Source organism: Chamaea fasciata, unplaced genomic scaffold, assembly GCF_029207755.1.
Source record: "Chamaea fasciata isolate MVZ Bird 193981 ecotype frontalis unplaced genomic scaffold, bChaFas1.0.hap1 SCAF_8, whole genome shotgun sequence".
In the NCBI taxonomy this organism is placed as follows: domain Eukaryota; kingdom Metazoa; phylum Chordata; class Aves; order Passeriformes; family Sylviidae; genus Chamaea; species Chamaea fasciata.
In genome coordinates, this window is record NW_027094093.1 from 30,009,599 (window position 1) to 30,029,378 (window position 19,780).

General features: G+C 42.0%; 1 protein-coding gene across 1 annotated transcript; it reads left to right on the top strand.

The window, feature by feature from the left end:
- The first annotated feature begins 5,063 nt into the window (after positions 1 to 5,063).
- Positions 5,064 to 19,777, top strand: LOC136293484 (glycerol-3-phosphate dehydrogenase [NAD(+)], cytoplasmic-like). The gene is made up of 8 exons (XM_066190303.1): positions 5,064 to 5,155; positions 8,833 to 9,010; positions 10,909 to 11,049; positions 12,253 to 12,391; positions 14,025 to 14,137; positions 15,730 to 15,963; positions 16,114 to 16,220; positions 17,659 to 19,777. Exons 1-8 carry the CDS (start codon positions 5,115 to 5,117, stop codon positions 17,753 to 17,755), a joined length of 1,050 nt encoding a protein of 349 aa, XP_066046400.1. The 5' UTR covers positions 5,064 to 5,114; the 3' UTR covers positions 17,756 to 19,777.
- The last annotated feature ends 3 nt before the right edge of the window (positions 19,778 to 19,780 follow it).

Consider the following 19,780-nt stretch of genomic DNA (forward strand, 5'->3'; position numbering starts at 1 on the left):
TTTTTCCTCTGTCAAATGCATTTTTCAGTTCTGCTATAGTATTATTTCTTGTCCTGAAAACTTTTCTGTTGGATTACAGAAAGTCCTGAAGACTACAGATGGTTTACAATTGGCCTCTCAGTCTGTTCTGCTTGAATTCCTTAAATTGCTTGGAATTATGTAGATTTCTATACGGCTAATATCCAGTCTCATTTTCTGCTAAGTACCTTGTTGGAGAACTAACTTAAGTGTGAAAAAAGAAGTTCTTCCTAAATAATCTGATCAGAACCTGCAGAAAATTCAACTAAATGAAATGAGTGGAGTCAAAATTTTGTTGTTGATTTGTTTTCTAGATCCCATGAGTGAGTAAAAATAGGCTGCAAGAAGCCCATGTAGAAACTGTAAAACTGTAAGCAATTTGGGCTGTCAGCTTTTAGGGATGCAAACTGACATTGTTTATTTGTATCAAATATCCTGAAAGAGTCTGTTTGACAGATTATATGCTGCCTCAGTATAAATGGCTATTATTTACTACCTGTAATTAAAAGTAATTAGGCATAATAATTTAGTGTGTATATATGCATTTAAAACCATGTAAATCTTCTGTTTAGGATGTAATTCAGGGAGAGTTTATGTGCAAAACTTTTCCAGAGGAAAATGGAGAGCCCCATGATACCCAAGTAATTCCTATGCTGATGCAGCCCACCAGGCTGTCTAGTGTAAGGTGAAGGTCAGGCACTGCACTTGCATTTTGGTAGAGCTGAAGTGGTAGGTTGTTCACGGTCTGCAGTCCTCAGCCAGGGGAAGGTTTCTCTGGACACCCACAACAGGTGGGCTCCTCTCACACACCAAGGCTGACATTGGGAACCCTTGTTCCAAACTCCAGACCTACCCCAAACTTAACTCTGCCTATAGATTCACAGGTGAGAAAACTGAAGGTGTGGGTCCTGCTGACATCAGCCCACAAGGCTTGGAGAAATATAAAAACATATCTTAATTTTCAGCTCTTCTTTCCCTAAACTCCAAAGCTTGCATTCCTTAAGATGCTGAGGAGCAACACTATCTGATCATCACCCCAGGGAGTGCAAAATTCATATTCTGCTTCACTTTCAAGTGGTCACAAGATGGAAGAGGCTCCTGAATCTTACTTCTCTCCAAAGAGACCAGACAAAATAAGGCTGAATATGACCAGTAGCTCCAGATGCCTGCATAGGATGTGAACTGTGATGCAGACAGTGCAGGACATCTCAGTAATATGCAGAAAGTCTAGTGAAAAAAAGGAGAAAGGAGTGATAAGTAGAGAGAACTGTCATTCAAACATCCAAAATTAAAGGTACAACTTCAAATCAAAACAAACCAGACCTGCACAGGGAAGGAAAACAAGGACATAAAGGCTTTACTGCATGATTGCAAAGGAAATGAAGGAAAGCACTGACCACAATAGCAGCAGGGCAGATATCTAAAAGCTAAAGGAAGATATTGCTTCAGACTCCATAAGGAAAAAAATGTAACCAACCCCAGAGAGCAGAGGAAGCACACTAAAGAGGCTAAAGGGCGCGGATATAGAAATTATTGAGTAACACAGACACAAAACTTGAGAGCTCTTTACCCTTCACTTCTGAATACTGAATAATCTCTATCAATGACATTGTCAGGTTTTTTAGAACGAATGTTAGCCATGAGCAATAAAAGACATGAATGGAAGGAGTGTAGCTTAGGCACATTACATGTAGACCAGCTCAGTGTCTTTCTTTGATAAGATAATGGCATATTAGAACAAAGGAAAAGTAATAAATCTTATCAACCTGAACTTTGGTAAAGCATTTGCTTTGGTATTACCTAATGATTGGTTAAACTCAAGAAGGTGAAGTTTAACATGAACACCAAAAAATGATGAAGGAACAGAATTGGGAGTGAAAATTGCTAATGGGACTGAGACCAAAATAACAGAACTGGAGTAGTCAGTAAGCCTAAGTAATTTCATTAGCTAGCTTGATGCAAAAAATTATGAGTGAGATAATGAAATTTGCTAATAACAAATCTGGGAGATATTTTCAATAGAGACGAAATCCTAAAGGAAGAATTATATAATTATCAAGCCCTAATAACAGACATGGGAAGAAAAGTAACAGCATATAATGCAGGGACATGTACTGAGAGAATAGTAACATTTCTGCTGTAAATTTTAATTTATCCACTGTGAACAACAGAAGAGGAAGAATTGTGTGTGGTGTAGTAATTAGAAAGACAAATGGAGTCTTCCATGTAGCAAGCCCTGTATTTTCAGGATCAATAAACAAATAGATTAAAAACACTGGGTAAAATTCAGCTGAAGTTTTTGGGCATCATTCAGGTTATCAGTGTTCATCAAGCCTGAGTTCATCCTGGAACAGGTACAAAGAAGTGACATCCAGATAATCAGAGGAATATCAAAGACAGCATGCCTTGCTGAGCTTGGCAAAATGAATGGTGAAATGGGATCTGATTCCTCCCTGTAAATACATTTGAGGTTTTAGTCAGGCAGAGAGGGCAAATAAGCATCCGGGGAGAAGAATCATTTACATTTATAGACAGCACTCATGCTAGAGCAGATGGGCATAAGTTGGATATGAAACAGGAAGAAGGGCTCTCACTGTGAGAGAATAATGGTCTCAAATAGCTTCTCAGTAGGAGAAGAGGGGGCAAAACCTCTAACCAGTCTTAAGAGGGATATTGAGTTCGGCATTTCTCAGTCACTTTTTTTGGGATGTTCAAAGACTGCATTACCACCATAGGAAGAGCCACACCTGGCTTAGCAAAATCCCTTCTCACCCCCCTTTCCTGCACTGATGGTGAGGATTTTCTGTTTGCCGGGGAAAATGGTTCAGCTGTGTAATATCTGGGTCCTGTGCATTAGGTGTGGAAGATCAGGTGAGATTTGATAGGGGTGGCCTTGAGAGAGTTGTCTTTAGCCTCCCTTTATGGTGACTGGGCTTTTATGACTGTTATGCCCCAATGACTCACACATCAGAGCTAGCACTCCTGGGCTTATGTGAAAAACAAACATGGAGCTTCCATGGGAAAGAGCAGATCCTTTCCATTGCCTCATAAAACAACAGTCGTCAGCACCCGCCAGTGTGTGCTCTGTGGCTCCGGGGCTCTGGAATCTAACAAAGGACCCATTTCTCAGGGCCTCACACAACACTGCCACTGAGATAACCTTGACATCCGAACCTGGCATCTAAAACTCCCTGCAGACCATCTGAAACCATCCTCGGGGAGTGAATGCTTCCCTATCCATCTCCATGGAGCAGTAAGCACACAAATCCAGAGGAGAGTTCAGCAGCAGCACAAGTTATCTACCTCCACAGCCAATTAGTGTCACAGATGGATAAGCTAATGTGTGCACTCAGTCCCAGGCTGCATCCTCTGCTCTTCACAAGTGCTGCTGTATCCATCTGCCTTCTCCTCCCATGCCCGTTTATTTGCACCCACCAAATGGTCACAACGTGGAGGCCACATAAATCAGTCCAGAGACCAGCAAACTGTTACAGTTTTCCTTTGTAATTAAAAGCTTCCACATTAATTTGGAAAAAAAACACTACAAAGTTTGCAATACTTATGTATTACATAGAGCAGAGACGAATTTTGTGCCATGCATTAGTTGCAGAATTTGTGCTTCAGTGAGTATGTCCCCTCCTTGGGGCCTGGGGACTCACCAGGACAGAAGAGCTTGCAACAAGCAGAGGAACACACCAAGAAGGATGATGGCTACTCTTCACCTCCACTTTAGATCTTCTTCTCAAGGGGAAGGTGAGTTAAAGGGAGAAGAGAGTGAAGGGACACAGAGGAAGAAGCAAATCATGGTGAACAAGCAGGATGCTGCAAATATACCTGGAACCAGAGAAAGGCTCTTGTGCCTTGGCTGTGCTCAAACTTTGTTTGCAGGTAATGCATCTTCTTGCAGAATCCCCATCAGGCTTCACACATGCCCAGGGTCCCAGCTACACCTTCCTTTTCATCAGCCTATCCTGGTTATTTTCTCAAAATATTATTTTGGAGGATTTTTCCCTAGTCTTTTTGCTAAGTCCACAAACAGTCATCACTATCTGGATGCACAAGATAATTGAGCCAATGAAGCTGACAGCAGGCAAGATGAACATATGTGTACCTCCAGAAACACCCACAGGCTCCTCCAGTGCTGGCAGCCTCTATGAATCACAGGGTCAGGTGTCCACATCCCACAGAGCCAGGAACCCACTGAGCCAAACTCAGCAGATATGGTCACTGCTGAGCCTACAGCCCCCGGCAGAGATGGGAGCCTGGACACGGCAGGATGAGGAGAAGCAGGAGTGCAAGAGCAGGAAAGGTAGCATACGCGGTCCTTTGGCTCAAAAATGAGAGAAGCATGCTTTGAAGAGGTGACAGAGTGTACTAGAGGCCTGAGAGATAAAATGTAGTCATTTGTAGGGTGTTATGCATGATTAAACAACGTAAGAGAAAAGGACCAACACTCCTTTTTATTCTTCCTTGCAGACATCTTATATTTGATGTCCCATATTAAGAGCTGTGATATAGTTCAGGATTTATCAGCTGAATTTGGCTCTGCCAATGCACTCATAGCCTTTTCTTGGTGTGTTCTTAATGTGACTGAATGATTTACATCATTACCCTTTGTGGGGCGGGGTAGGTGGCATCTTGAGATGTCTTTCATTGTCCCGAAGAGCCCAACTTGTGTCCCTCTGCCACAGCCTCAGCCACGTTATCCACCCTACCGAAACCCTCGGTGGGCAGGAAGGTCCCACCCCACGAGAAGTGCAGGGCTTCCCGCTTTCCCCACGCAGGTCCTTATTCCCGTGCATTCCGGAGAAGGCACCATTTCCCCCATTCCCCCTTCCAGGGCACTGAATCCCCCGCTTCCAGCCGACGCTCGCAGGGCAGCGCTCGGCGCAAGGACCGACCCGGACAGAACGTCCGCCGGGGCCGCAGGCGGGGCCGGGGAGGACCCGGCGCTGCCCCGAGGCCGCCGCCCGCTCACGCCCGTCCCTCCCGCATCGCCGGGGGCCGGGCCGGGCGGCAGGGGCGGTGCTGGCGGGCGGGAGGGAACCAGCCTGCCGAGCCGAGCCGAGCCCCGCGGGCGGGACACAGCCTGCAGGATGTCGCCGCTTCGCGTCTGCATCGTCGGCTCGGGGAACTGGTGAGTGCCGCAGCGCGGGGGGGCTCTGCCTTTGCCCTCCTCCCTTTTTTTTCCTCATGTCTTTCCCTTTTCCTCCTCCTTCCACCGTTCCTTCCTCGGTTTTTCCTCCTGCCGCGGCGGGCGGGGGCTTCGCAACAGGTGCGGTACGGGCAGCGGCGGGGCCGGGGGCGCGGAGCGTCTCCATGGTCCTGAAACCGCGACCCCGGCCCCGTCCGGCCGCGGTTCTGGGCTCCTGGGCAGGAACCATCGGCTCCGAGAGATGCACCAGTCAATGGGAACTGGAAAGACACGAGGCTTCCTCATCACCCCAGGTGCGTGTGCCGCTTAGAGCCTGGCGACAGAATCCAGAGAGGCCCGGAGCTGCAGCTGTCGCTGTGTGTGCCTGCGGCAGGGCCCCAGCAGCTCAGGTTGAAGCATTCAGCAGTGAGAAGGGTGGTGATGCTGTTTGTGTTCCTCTGAAGGAACCGGGGCACAGGCTTCATTTAAAGCCACAGAGTATTGGCACCTTTCACTTTCCACCCTCCTCAGCATGTCCTTTTGTATCTTGGTGCAGACACAGCGTGGTGTTCAGGTCTCTCATTTATCCTCATTCTTAAGAATATGTTTGCTACTGCTCAGTCCTTTCCAGCCTGGACAAAGCACAGATCTCCAGAGCTCCTTGGGTCTGACAAGCCCCAGTAAGATCAGTAAATCCATCTCACAGGACTTTGCATCTTACTTTTCTTATGTTTTCTGTGCACTGAGCACAAACAACAGACCAACATGCATGTGCATGCATTTGTGATTAGCAAACCCAGCCTCCAGGTAGTTCTGGTGATTGTTTTTGTACAAGGAGAGAAAGCTCCTTAGGATTTTAAAAATATCTGACAGCTAGGTGGAAGTAATGACAGAAGAGTCAGTAATGAGGGAGTGGTTGCTTGTGAGCTGCTGAGAACACAGCAGAGTTAAAACACAGCTCTCTGCTTTCCTGCCTTGTAAAAACAGTCCACTGCCCTCAATGCATTCTCTTTGTGCATGACATCTCACAGATACAGCCTTTCATATGGAACTGCACAGCCAAGTCTTCTGGACCTCATTGTCACACTGCTGCTTTCTCTAGTCTCATCACTTGTTTCCTCAACTGCTGCTTTCACATGTTTTTTCAGGGAAGGCATCCCTTTTCCCTGCCACTTTCTCTTCCCTCACCTGCCTGTGCAGGCAGCTCAATGTCTCTTCCATGCCATCAACAGCCATGAATGACTACATGTTTGGAAGCCAACTTTTTTTTTACCTTTGTTCAGCCCACAGTCACAAACTTCGTCATCCTCTTGCTGCATCCTCAAGCAGGGGCCTCCTGCTTTTCCCAGGCTGTCTCCCTTCCCATGAGACATCATTTAAAGTCACTTAATTGTATTCAGATCTGTACTTGAGGAAGTTCTCTGGTTTTCCACATATACCTACAAACTTGAAAAGAGCTATACTACAGAGATACTGAGACCCCATTCAATACCATCTATTTACCCATACTGGCTGTCTGCCTTAGCCCACCTCTTACTTCTTACCATATACATCAACTCTAAAATCCTCAGGGAGGACATAAACATTGTTCTCTGATGTATGAATAATATCTATTCATAGCCTTGGTGGCAGAACAGGTTGTTTTAGTGCTACAGAGAAATACAATGTTTACCTTTGGCAAACATTTTTTTTCTTGTGCTTCTCATAAATATTTGGGCAGCAGTTCAGATCTCTGCTCTTGAGGCTTTCCTGCAGCTCAGAATCGTGGCTGACACGTGACACAGAAATGTTGCAAAAGCTCATGTCAGCTGCAGAAGTTCAGCAGGTCACAGGGACTTGCTAAGTCAACACTGCCAGGAGGCTCATGAGTGATATGGTTGAGCGAAGCAAGTGCTGCACTGCATTTTGTGGTTGCCAGTAGGTGCAGGAGGGTTTGTGTTTATCCACTGAGAGTTGCAAGTCCCATTCAGGTTTTCAAGGATTAGAGCTGGAGTCTGCATCTTGCAACAGAAAACCATATGTACTTGGTACTTAACTATAGAAGTTGTTTTTATGGGTAGGCTTGATGTGTAAGTTCATCATCCAGGTTGTGCTGGACAACCCAGACAATGAATTTATGTATTTATGAAAAAAAACCTAAACCTTTTTCTTGTTAATACACATTTCTTGTGTGGAGCCAAAATTCATCCTCAGCTCAAGCTCTGAAGTGCCCTCTGTTGATAGCAGGGCAAGAGAACCAGAACATAAGCAATTTTATAAATAATGTGAATGTATGCTATAACTGCATACCTTTCTTTCAAAACAGTAGAACTCTTCCAGTAAAGGTTCACCATTAAAACACTTCCCTAAATATTGTAATGGACCAAACCAGATCACCCCTTAAAAAATAAAAAAAAAAAAAACCCAAAACAACCAAAAAGCCCCAAACTAAATATCTAAATAAAAAAGCACTACAGCAGCTCAGGATATAGCATATAATCAGCACTGAGAAAAGTGAAACCTGATCTCAGCAGGATTTCTTTGTCATTAAAGATTCAGACCTTAATTACCTATTAATAAGACCTTATTAGTTATTGAGCGATTTAACATTATGCAAACCTGTTACATGAAAAATATGGGTGAATCAAGGAGGGTCAGTTACAAAGTGGTTTCCCTTTGAATCATTAACAGCACAAACCTACCTGGACTTTGTCTTTGATATCCCCAAGAACTTTATCAGTTCCAGAAAACACACTATAGCTAAGTCCTGTTCGTGCTCCTTGTTACAAGTGGGTCAGAGGACACGAGTGCTGCAACTGAAGCTTCTCTTTCACATGTGTTAATAAAGTGGCCAATACTTGAGAGATTAAAGTAGCACTAAAATGGAGAGAAGGAAGAGAGGAGTAAAAAATAATCACCCCTCTTCCCCAAATAACTTAAAGTTCATTAAACAATACTTTCAATATTTTCTGCGAGGTTTCTAATTCTCCCTTGCCACGTGAGTGTTTGCAAGGCTGCAGTGATGATGGGGGAATACAATTATTGTCTGACCTGAAATTAAAAATGTTCAGCATGACTCAAGATGAGTAAACTGGATGGTTAAAATATCCTCAGGCTGCAAGTATTACAGATCCTGTCACAGTGATAATTAGAACAGTAAGTAAAGAGAAACCACAGGTTGAAGGGTTGTTTGGTCTTTTTCTGAGCATTTAGGTCTTATGTAAAATACTTATTGCAACTGTTTGGTTATGGATAGGAAAGTGGGATGCATCTATTTTACATGAGATGCACAAAGACTGTCACAGCAAGATTGCTCAGCACTTATTTACCACCCGGATTATTTTACACTTATTGATCTCGACAAAAAACAGAATTATCTGAGGACCATAGGAGATTTTAATCTCAGCTAATGCATTTTTAGTGCTGTTGATGGTACATCACACTCCTGCTCTATAACCTTTGACAGTACTTCAGTTCCATTATTGCAGTTATATTTTTCCCCTGTTCTACTTTCTCTGTTTTTAAACTTGAGGAGCTCTTGATGAAGGGCAGTGGATAAAGATTTCTGATAAATGTTGCAAGCACCTAGACAGCTTTATAGGACAGGCTTTTTATGGGTTAAGATGTTTAAAGTAATTCATGTTTCCAATTCACAATAAAACTACTTTTCCCCTTTTAGTTATTTTTATTTTGTTTTAAAGGGGATCAGCCATAGCAAGAATCATTGGCAAAAATGTCCAGAAGTCCAACAGATTTGATCCCACTGTCAAGATGTGGGTGTTTGAAGAGATCATTAATGGAAGAAAACTCTCAGAAATCATCAACCAGGAACATGAAAATGTTAAATATCTGCCTGGATACAAGATACCCCACAATGTGGTAAGTCTAAAAAAAAAATAAAATCTCTGAATTTGTTGAATTTTTTTTTTATAAGAGAGGCAACATCTGAAAAAAAAAAATTAGGAAGCAATTCACTGCTTTGTTCTAGTTTGCCACCTAACTCACTCCACTCTAACTCCCTGGAATATAATTCAGTTCTGTGATTTCTGCTTGTCTTGTATGTCACGCACAACTTCAAACACCAACTGTGTCTGTGCTGGTATCACACCATCCTCCTTGCTGGCAGAGATGAGCACAACTCTAGAAATGGCAGGCAGAGATCTGTCTACACAGAGATATTTCAAACCCACAGCATCTTCTGGAAAAAACAGGCAAAGCTACTGTTCTTCTTTCTTCAGAAAAAGAAATCAAAAGCAGAGGCTGTGGCTTACAAGGAGATGAATAATGAGCTATCAGCTCATGGGTGATTTCAGGACAGCTGCACTTAATAAAGCTCTAAATTCCATCAAAAAATACAAGGTATTTATTTTCATGGACATTTAAAATACCAAGTTATACACCTCTACTTAAATTAGTCACTTTAGATAATTTACTGCTGCTGAAGAAAGTGAGGTGAGGAGGCTGTCCAAGATTTTGCCAAGTGCCACTGCTTTGTGAATAGTGCCACATTTTTGGAACAGTTGCAGTTGTAAGGGAAATTAAAACACTGCATGTAGCAGGTCTCCTTGCTTGGGGAGTGGTTATATTTAGTATTCCATTTTGTGCTGTGATTGCATCTTTGCACTCCTGGTGTTTGAACTTGGCACACAGCTCTCCTGGGTTACAACTGACTTGTCACAGTTATTTTTACAACCCTCTAGCAGATCAACAGGCTTGTCATCATCCCTTGAGGCCAGCCTCACCCTGTTTAGAGCAAAGCCTGAGGCTTCACCAACAAAAATCAGCTGGTTGCAGCAGAGGAACCCTTAGACCACCTCCAACTGAGAAAAAAAAAAAAAAAAAAAAAAAAAAGAAAACCAAACAAGCTGAGCTTTTCCTTGCATTGCTCTGCAGCATTTTGGAGACAGGAGCACAGCCTGTGCAGTGGTGCCAGCCTCTGCCCTGCTCCCACTTCACTGTTTTCCCAGAGAAGCAGCCTGGCTGGCAGCAGCTCTGGTTTTCTTGCTGGGAATCCTGCTTGCTCAAGGCTGCATGCTCTAAGGCTGCATCCAAGAGTGATGTTTTCTCCTATTGTAACGTGCTTCTAGCAGGCTTAAATTCACCTGCTCTTGCCTCTGTAGCCTCTGTAGGCTTGAATTGTTCTGAGTAACGCCAGCATTTGGAGGGAGATACAGCTGGGTAGTTTTTAAGCATGCTGTATAGGTTTTTGTAACTCTTGGGAAAATTACTGTATATTTAAATCAAAGACACATACTGGCTCAAAGAGGAAAATCTCTGCCTTTTGATATAGTTTATTCCTCAGTAACTCAGCTGGGGACCTATGGAAACCAAAGACTTCCAGAAGAGCCTCTGTCCCACCACCCTATTTTTCTCCTGTGCTCCCCAGTGCTACTAGCATTCAGTAGTAGCAGGAGTATTCTACTCATTCCAGAGTAATCATATGGGGTCGGTCAGCTATCTTCAGGAACTACATCAAGAAGATGAAGGGGCTTTCCAGCACAGCAAAAATTTATGAAGTATATCATCTTCCCCAGATTATCCACATAGGGTTAAAACATTAAAAAAAAATTAAAGATACAACCCCAAAACAGTTCAGCTGCTTTGGATATTTCAGAAGAGATCTGTATCTGCTTGTGTGGAGAGCTGGCAGCTATGCCACGGGGCCAGTTAAAATTAAGGACATTAGCACTGCATCTGCCATGGCTTTGGCATGATGTGTCTTGCAAGGACTGAGGATTCCTACCCGAGGCCCATTTTTTTTGTCACTCTTGTCCCAGGTGGCTGTACCAGATGTGGCTGAAGCAGCAAACGGGGCAGATATTTTAGTGTTTGTTCTGCCACATCAATTTATTGGACGAATCTGTGAGCAGATTGCAGGACAGATAAAACCTGGGACATTTGGGATTTCCCTGATCAAGGTAAGTTGTTGTCTCCACAGTACCCAGCCAATACGGAGTAAATAAACAGCTCCAACTTAGCGGCAGGAGCTGCAGCATTCAGTTGCATGCTCTGCATAAACACAAGCATTTCTTTCTGCAAGAGTTAAAACTTCCCCAGCTCTACCAGCCCTTCCGCTGCTCTCGTGGCCGTGGAGCGGGAAGGATGGGGCAACCTATCCAGGCTAAGAGTATCTGTCTTTGCCAGTCATGTTTAGCTTGGATCAGTTCCCACTTGGACCAGCATGGAGGTGAAAATAGGCAGAGGAAGGGATGCAAAAAGCTGGCACTGCTGCCAGAAAAATACTTTGAGACTACAGCCTCAGTGAACTCCTAACAGAACTCCAAGCCAAAGTGCCTCTTCCAAGTACATGCTAAAGCTGTTCTTGGCAGCATTAAAATGGCATAACAACCCTAATGATTTTGCAAAACTGAAGCAATTTCAACCTGGCATGAACTGAGGAATCTCTTTTTAAGGTTAAAGAAGTACCAGATTATCGTAATCTTAAAAGGAATTAATATTTTAAGAGAATGTCAAACTAAAAGCCAGAGGCAAAGCATAGTAATGCAGTCTTACCACTCCTTCTTTTGATTGCATTACAGGAAATATCCCACTTAAAACTGTAATGAAAGAAATGTAATTCAAGTTTTCGGACTTCAATACCAGCTCTTCTCCTGTATAGAAATTATCTCATAAGCAGCAGTAACGAGAAGAGAGGAAGGCAGGAGAGGAAGGAAATTTCTGCAAATTTAGCAGAAAAGACCCAAGACAGTTCGGTATGCTCTTTAACACCCAAAAACCACTCTGATTAATTCTTAGATCTTGCAAAAAACCCCATTTCTAATAGACTTAATTTTAAATGTCTGGTCCTGTACTACAGAAATTTAACTGAAAGGAAAAGTACAACATCAAAGAAAGCAAGCCTCAGGACAGCAGCACTTGATGTGAGGCCTCTTGCAGGATTACTTTGACTGTCACCACTTCTCCCTGGGCTTACCTTGAATTTGCAGTTACCAAAGTACAAACCCAGAGCATTTGTATTAAGGGCTAACACTAGTGATTATAAGACCCTTTTTTTTCAATTAAAACTGGAGAGCTGCAGGCAATAGAACACCTTCTGCTTTACCAGTGCTCTGCTGCTGTCATTTTCCTATTCTAATACCCTGGCTTTAACTACTTTTCAGGGGATTGATGAGGGTCCTGATGGCCTGAAGCTCATCTCTGACCTCATTCGAGAGCAACTGAACATAGAGATGAGTGTGCTGATGGGGGCAAACATAGCCAAGGAAGTGGCTGATGAGAAGTTCTGTGAAACCACCATTGGTAACTATTGCAAAGAGTCAATTGGAGCTGGGGTTTAAAGTCACCTGTGGCAGGATAACCTCTGGAAGAAGCAGGGGGATGTGACTGGTCCCAGGTTGTTCCCAAGTGGAGTAGTGCCTGCTGAGCTCCTTCAGGGAACCAGGATTATTTCCAGAGAGTTTGGTGCTGAAAGAATCAGATTCAAACTGGCAGGGGGTTTCAGTGCTGAGAGCTAATTTAATACATTGAAAATATCACATCTTAATTCTGTTTCTGTAGGAGTTGGCAAGAGCCACCTTTTGTCTGTAGAGCTCAACATGGAGTACATCAGCAGCTGATACACAATACAGTCTAGATAAAGAGTGTGATCAGAAGTTCCTATGTGCTCACACTCCCAGAGGTGTATTTCCTCATCTTAAAATTTCTCTGTTTGGAAAAGAAAACCCAGTAACATTCTGTTCCTCTCTCCCATTTGGACTGTTTGCCAAGACATGGCCTCAGATCCTCCAAGACTGTGTCCGACCTGATTTGGAAAGTTCATCTAGTAGTTTTTAAAACTCAGAGATTTTTAAAGTCAGTCAAAATTAAAGTTACATCCTTCTATAGCTAGGAAAGGCAAAAGAAAAAGAAATTGTGTTGCAATAACGTTTCTTTGCCTTGCAAATATTACAGTAATGGTGCAAACTGTACCAGCTGGGCCTTTGTTACTGAAAGAGCAACTAGACACAAATAGAACTAGACGTGATTAGGAGAGTTGAGCTTTATTAATTTTCCTGGGGGGGAATTTAACTTCTGCTGGCCTGGTTTGAAGCCATGATGTGATGATGACTGTGCAAAGAGCTTTGCCCCTTACTTTTGTCCTCATGGAAAGCCATGAACCCAGAAATAGCTGCCTCAAAGAGAACTGGTATTCCGAAGAACGAGAAGCAAACCTAAAGTTTCTCATAAGATGGTGAGAATCCTCCCAGCTATCAGAGTGTGGTGCCCTGGGACAGTAAAGCTCACAGCTGAGCTCCCTGTGAAGGAAACCAAGCTACTTTGTACAAACCTCAAGTGAAACTCTATTCAAAGGTCTTTGCCCAGCTGGCCCTGGACTCTCTGGATCAAGGAAAACCTTAGTTCCTTTAGCACTAAGGGCTCTCCTTGGCTGAGCACTGTAACAACATGATACATAACCTCTGTAGAATTGGTAGGAAAAAGGTTTTAGCAGTGCCAACCTTCAATTTCACCATCTGTGGATCCCCCTGTAACTGGGCAATAGTAATTTGTGTGCCATCATAGTACTTAGCAGTGACACAGGTTTACATTTTCAAAGCAGAAATTTTACCATTGTCCTGCAGAAAACTGTTTGTAAATAATGTCTTTTGTAAGGTCTGTGGTTGTACAAGCTTTCTCAGGCAGAAAGATTCATTAGGGGTTATCTACTTTTAAGCTCTTAAAACTGTCATTAAGCAATGATGATCAATGCCCTGGAGTTGCCTACACTTAACACTGGCATGCAGCAGCAAAACTGCTGTTCCACAGATCTCTGGTTTAGCAATACCTTGGGACTGGGATCACAAAAGCTGAAGTAAGTCCCTAGAAGCTTCTTTCAGATTAATTGTGTGCACTCTGAAACATTCTAAAAGTGCTTCTTCATCCTTCCTTCCCACAGGCTGCAAAAACAAAACACAAGGGGAAATCTTGAAAGAATTAATGCAGACCCCCAATTTCAGGATTACTGTGGTGCTTGACTCCGATACAGTGGAACTTTGTGGAGCCTTAAAAGTGAGTGTTTTCAAGCCAATATTTTTTATTTGGGCCAAATTCTAACCTCACTTAAATGTTCTGTAAGCCACAAGATCTAATTTGAGTCCTGTCACCATGTGAATGAATGAATGAATGCAGACGAGATGCATCATTCACGAGCCAGTTTTCCAACCTGGAAAATAAACTTGGGAAATAAATTTTCCAACCTGAGAAATAAATTTCCCCCAAAAGGGGAAATTCATTTAAAAATTAGTTGCAGGCAAAGCATTTCAAAATACCTGTATTTTTATCTTTATTTTACCAGAGGCATGCCTGTTTTTGAGGGCAGAGTTTAGTCCAGTGTGTTTCCTTGCCTGTGTGTTGTGAGCACACTAAAAGATCTCACTACAGAGAGTAGCTCCACTAATAATTATGTCCATGGTTTAAGTACTAACCTGCTAGAAAATTAACATCAGAAGCAATATTCAGTGTTGGCAGCACATCTGTGTGGCATTCAGCAGTGCCCACATGGAGATCCCAGGTGGGATCAGAAATTACACCAGAATCACCAAATTTCCAATGAGGGGACAATTCAGTGATTCAGAGTTTGCTTTTATATGAATTGAAAGTGACTTCAGTCTGTGATCCTTTTTACTTCTTTACACATTTAGTCAATTATACTACAATAATTCATTTTTCCATGGAGGAGGTGTATGACTGAGGAGGAAAGAATCAGTCCTGTTTAACTTCACATACAAAAATAAAATTTGTTGACATACAAAACCAAGCAGAAAAGATTTTTCTTTTGGCCACAGAGCAGAACTGGGGACAGAAACAGATGAGAGAGAGATGTTTTCTGTTTTGTGATAAATCATTGCACTTCTTGAAATCATTGGTTTGGTTTTGCCTCTGCTAAAAAAAACCCTAAAAAATTAAACATGTCACTGGGGTATATACATGTCTGGAGAAAACATGGCAATGGTAGCACTAGGTGACATATTACTCATAAACACTGAACTACATTTATTTAGGGATTTATTTAGGAGCTGGGAATTGGAAGGTGGGAAGGGAAGCATGCCGAAAAACGGTGAGGAGTTGTTAAGATGTTTAGGATCCTGAGAGATTTGTTTAGAGCTGTAGACAAGCGAAGTTCTGCTGAGATTTGTAGATAAGCCCAAAATTAGATCTACTGCAGCATCTTCATTGGATCCATGCCTGCTCAAATCAGAGACCCACAAAGAAAACCTAGAAAGGCATGACTCTGTGTGGGATATTTTAAATAGTTAAACAGAAAGGTCAGCGAGATCCAACTCGGAATGAGCGGAAAATCAAAACACTAATTGCATACATGCTATGTGATTGCAATATTAGTGTATAAAACACTGCTTTGGTTTTTGCCCATGGTAGTAACAGTAGATACTTAATAAAAATCTTCTAAAAGCCAGCAACTTTTATTCAACATTATCTGACCTGTTTCTTCATAAGATAAACTCATGGCCATTGGAAATTGACGCTTGTTCTGATGAAGACATATTTGTGTGGGGTTTCCTTGGAGCTCAGTGCATGTTGATGAGCAGCACACCTTGGCCGTTTCCTTCCCTCTCCTGTATTTTGCACTGGCCCATTTTTAGAACATCGTGGCAGTGGGCGCGGGGTTCTGCGATGGGCTGAGCTTCGGCGACAACACCAAGGCAGCAGTGATACGCCTGGGCCTCATGGAGATGGTGGCCTTTGCCAAGATGTTCTGCAAGGGACCAGTGTCAACAGCCACCTTTTTGGAAAGCTGTGGGGTTGCTGATCTCATCACCACCTGCTACGGGGGACGCAACAGAAAAGTAGCAGAAGCCTTTGCTCGCACAGGAAAAGTAAGAAGGATTTTGAAATATATTATGCTAACGCATGAAGAAGTCCTTCTGTGTTTTACAAATGCATCATTAATTGTTTACCTTTTTGATAACTGCTGGTATCACAGCAGTATCCCCTCTGACCCAAGTAATCAGTCTTCTCTCTTCTAGTCCATTGAGGAGCTGGAAAAAGAGATGCTAAATGGACAAAAGCTGCAAGGTCCTCAGACATCAGCTGAAGTCTACAAAATTCTGAAACAGAAAAACATGCTCCAGAAGTAAGTGCTTTGATTTAAAAAAAACCCCAACAAAATCAACAACAAATTATGAGTGATTCATAACCTCCTTAACTGTACTTGTGTTTAATTATCTTGTTCATTTCTGCAACAACAGCTTTCTACATCTTGGGCCACTGCTAGAGCCTGGCTTGACTCTTCATTGCCAGGGTCAGTTGAATGGGATAAGGGCTGAGCAGTGTTAGAAGAAACAAGTCACAGACAGAGTGGGTTCAGGGGATACTGATCAGTGCCTAATAGAAGACAGAGTAATGTGAGATCACATTGGAACAATGGAAAAATGGGAAAACAATCACAGAATATTCTGACTTGGAAGGGACCCACAGAGATCACCACCAACTCTTAAGTGAATGGCCCATACACAGGAAACAAAAGAAAATATAATGTAAAGAAGCCTCCCAGACATCCCCATCCCCCAAATAAGATTTAAGGCCATACACTGAATCATCCTGCAGAAATAATTTATGGGTCAAAGTGTTTCTTATTCTCAGTACACCACCACTGCAGCTTGCAGCAGTCCTGCTCTCAGCACAAAACTGAATTTGATTATCTCAGTAAAAATTTCAGGATCATATTCCTAATCAAAGTTTTTTACATGCATTGAACAGGTAATGTCTGCTGATATCAATGCTTTAGTGCCACAAATACTGCTGAGGTAAAAAGTACCTCTAATTCCTTGGGATGATGTAAGATTATTTATAATTTGAAACCTTTGCCTCAACTTACACAACAGAGCTAAACTTCCCTCCATCCCATTTCCTCTCATACATTAGCAGTACTGAGAAGTCAAACACTGCTAAATGAATCCTCAAAAACTTATTAGAGTTGGAATAGATACAGAAGATTCAAGTGGCATTATCTTTCAAAAATGAGAGAGAAAAGGAAAGCTCATTTTGACAGCAGCTTTAAATCACAGCTTGATCTAATAATTATCCTATAACTGCACTTTTTTACATACTCAGCTCCAAGTCATTCAGTGGACCCATTTTTTACCACATAATGACTAAGACACCTTGTAAAAGGAAAAGAATCCTTTAAGCCAAGAAAAGAAAATCATTAGACATTTTCCTTCTTTTTAGTCCTTTAGATAGCAGTAATGACTGCAAATAATATATCCATTTTGCACACAGCAGGACAAGAGGATAGGCAATTCAAATTGTTTTTAAATAAACAATACCGGATAGGCATTTTGTTTCCAAAACACCTTTTATCTGCTGTCACTTCCATGATTTGCCCCTCTTTAGCTCCTCTTCTTTGCCTAGTAGTCTTCCATAAAGACAGCAGTAAGCTAAAATTATATTGTAAAGAGAGGCAAAATTTTTCAACTTTCAACAGAAAAAACCAATTCTTTCCATTAAAATGGAATAGAAATGTTCATATAGACTTAAAAAAAAATTTAATTCCTACATGCTTCTTTCAGGTTTCCATTATTTACAACCATCTACAAGATCTGCTATGAGGGTCGATCAGTCCAGGATTTCATCATGTGCCTGCAGAACCACCCAGAGCACATGTAGAGATCCCTTCTCTTCACCTGGCTGAATTCTCACCTCCCTGGGACTTTTGTCCATTCCATGGCAATCGAAGTAGAGAAACAGGTTGTGTGACACTTGCTGTAAAAGCAGCAAAGAATGTATTTCATTCCCCTTGTCCTGGGGTTAAAAAAATCTGCCTTTAATTTCAACATTATACCTAAGGAATAGGAAAAAAATGGAGAACTGAACAGTATTTGATTTGAGTTAGTAATGTGGGTATTTCCCAGTAATTATTTTCTGGTTGACTGAAAACAATTCCCCTTGTAATTTCTACAAAAGAGCTAAATAGCTCACATAAAACTCAACATTTTGCCTACAGTTACTTACAGAATGGCACAAAACATAGAAAAATCAAAGAACTCACTCAAACAGATAAATTATAGTTTAAAAAAATCCAAGAGCAGTTAGATGCAATCACATGGGCAAATGCTGGATTTCCATAATTCCCCGCAAACACAAATAACATTTTCTATTTTGGGACATTTAGGCCTTCCTTGATTTTGTTTTCCAGTATAAGCTTTTTTGGGAAAATAGGTACTATTACTGTGTTCAGACACACCTGAATGTTCATCAGATGCATAAATAAAACAGTTTAAGGGGTGGGGGAAAGGAGAAGGGGTTTGGGATGAGCATATTGTTCATTTCAAATCTGGGACACTAGGAATCCTCAGTAGTAATCTGACCTTGATTAAAATTTACTGCATTTCTTGAAAATATAAAAAAAAATTCCAGAATAACAAAAGAATATTTTATTAGCATCAGATTTTCTCAGCAAATCCTCATCATTAATTGGTACCAGCTGAGAGGGGAGAAATGCTGGTTGGCAAGGTGATGTACCCAGGGCTTAGCTTGCAGCTTGTGTACTTGCTGATATTTTGACGGGGCAACCAGTAACAGTGACAAGCCCTCTGTGATACTTGACTTTTTATACGTGTGTGGAAAGGACTGCTGTAGACGCACAGAACTCCTGTAAAGTGGCATTTCACACCGGGCTGCATTTCAGCTGCACCGGCAACCTGCACTGCTCTGACACCAGTGCAGCTCCTGCGCCTTTCCACACTGCACAGCCGTGTCCTGATCCTGCTCCAGCAGCACATCTGACACTCCAGGAGAAAGATCTCCATCTGCTTCTGAATTTTACACACAAACTGGGTTCACAGACCAGGAGTTTTTTTTATTGTGCTACCAGTGGTGTAAATTTTAGAAATACTGAAGTTTTTAAACCTTATAGCTGTACTCGGGTAACTTTACATACCCAATGTTTTTCAGAGTTAAAACCATTGACAAAATGAATAGTGGCACATTTTATAAGCTTTAATCCCCTTTTGAAATACTCCTATTTTGAGAGAAGGCAAACAAAAAGGAAGAGTAACCTACTTTTGCTGTGCTTTATCAGATTTTTCTGAAATAGCAGAGGAAGGGAAGTTTTTTAAATCTATGTACTCGCTGTCATATTGCTTAGAGGGAAAAAGTGAGCTAATTATAAAATAATTTCAACTCATTTTAGAGGAATGATAGGTCTTTCACATTTACCAGAGTAATATATATATAATAATGTATTGTAATTACAAATATATTGTAAAAATCTCAGTCTCACAGCTAGCAAAGCTAGCTTGGGTACCAAAAGCAGTGGCTGCAGCATCCCTGATCCTGCTGAAGAGCAGCAAGGGTAGCTCAGCTCCTCCTGCTCAGACTCCAGTCACACCCAACAGCTCGGGGCTCTGCAGAGCAACACCAACATTCCTGCCACTGAAATGGGAATCATGTCGCCAAATCCTTCACACAAAGCAGGGAATTTATGATCTTCAATTTCAAGTGGAAAAATACTTACATTGCACAGTTCTGAAATATCAAATACATGAGGATAGGATAGAGAATTCAGGAACCTCCTTCCTTCATCATCAGGCTGAATTTCTGATAAGTCATGTGTGAGCTAATAATAACATAAAATATTTTACATTCAAAGTGTATCAAGTAACAGTTTAATAAAGTGGTCAATATGCAGAC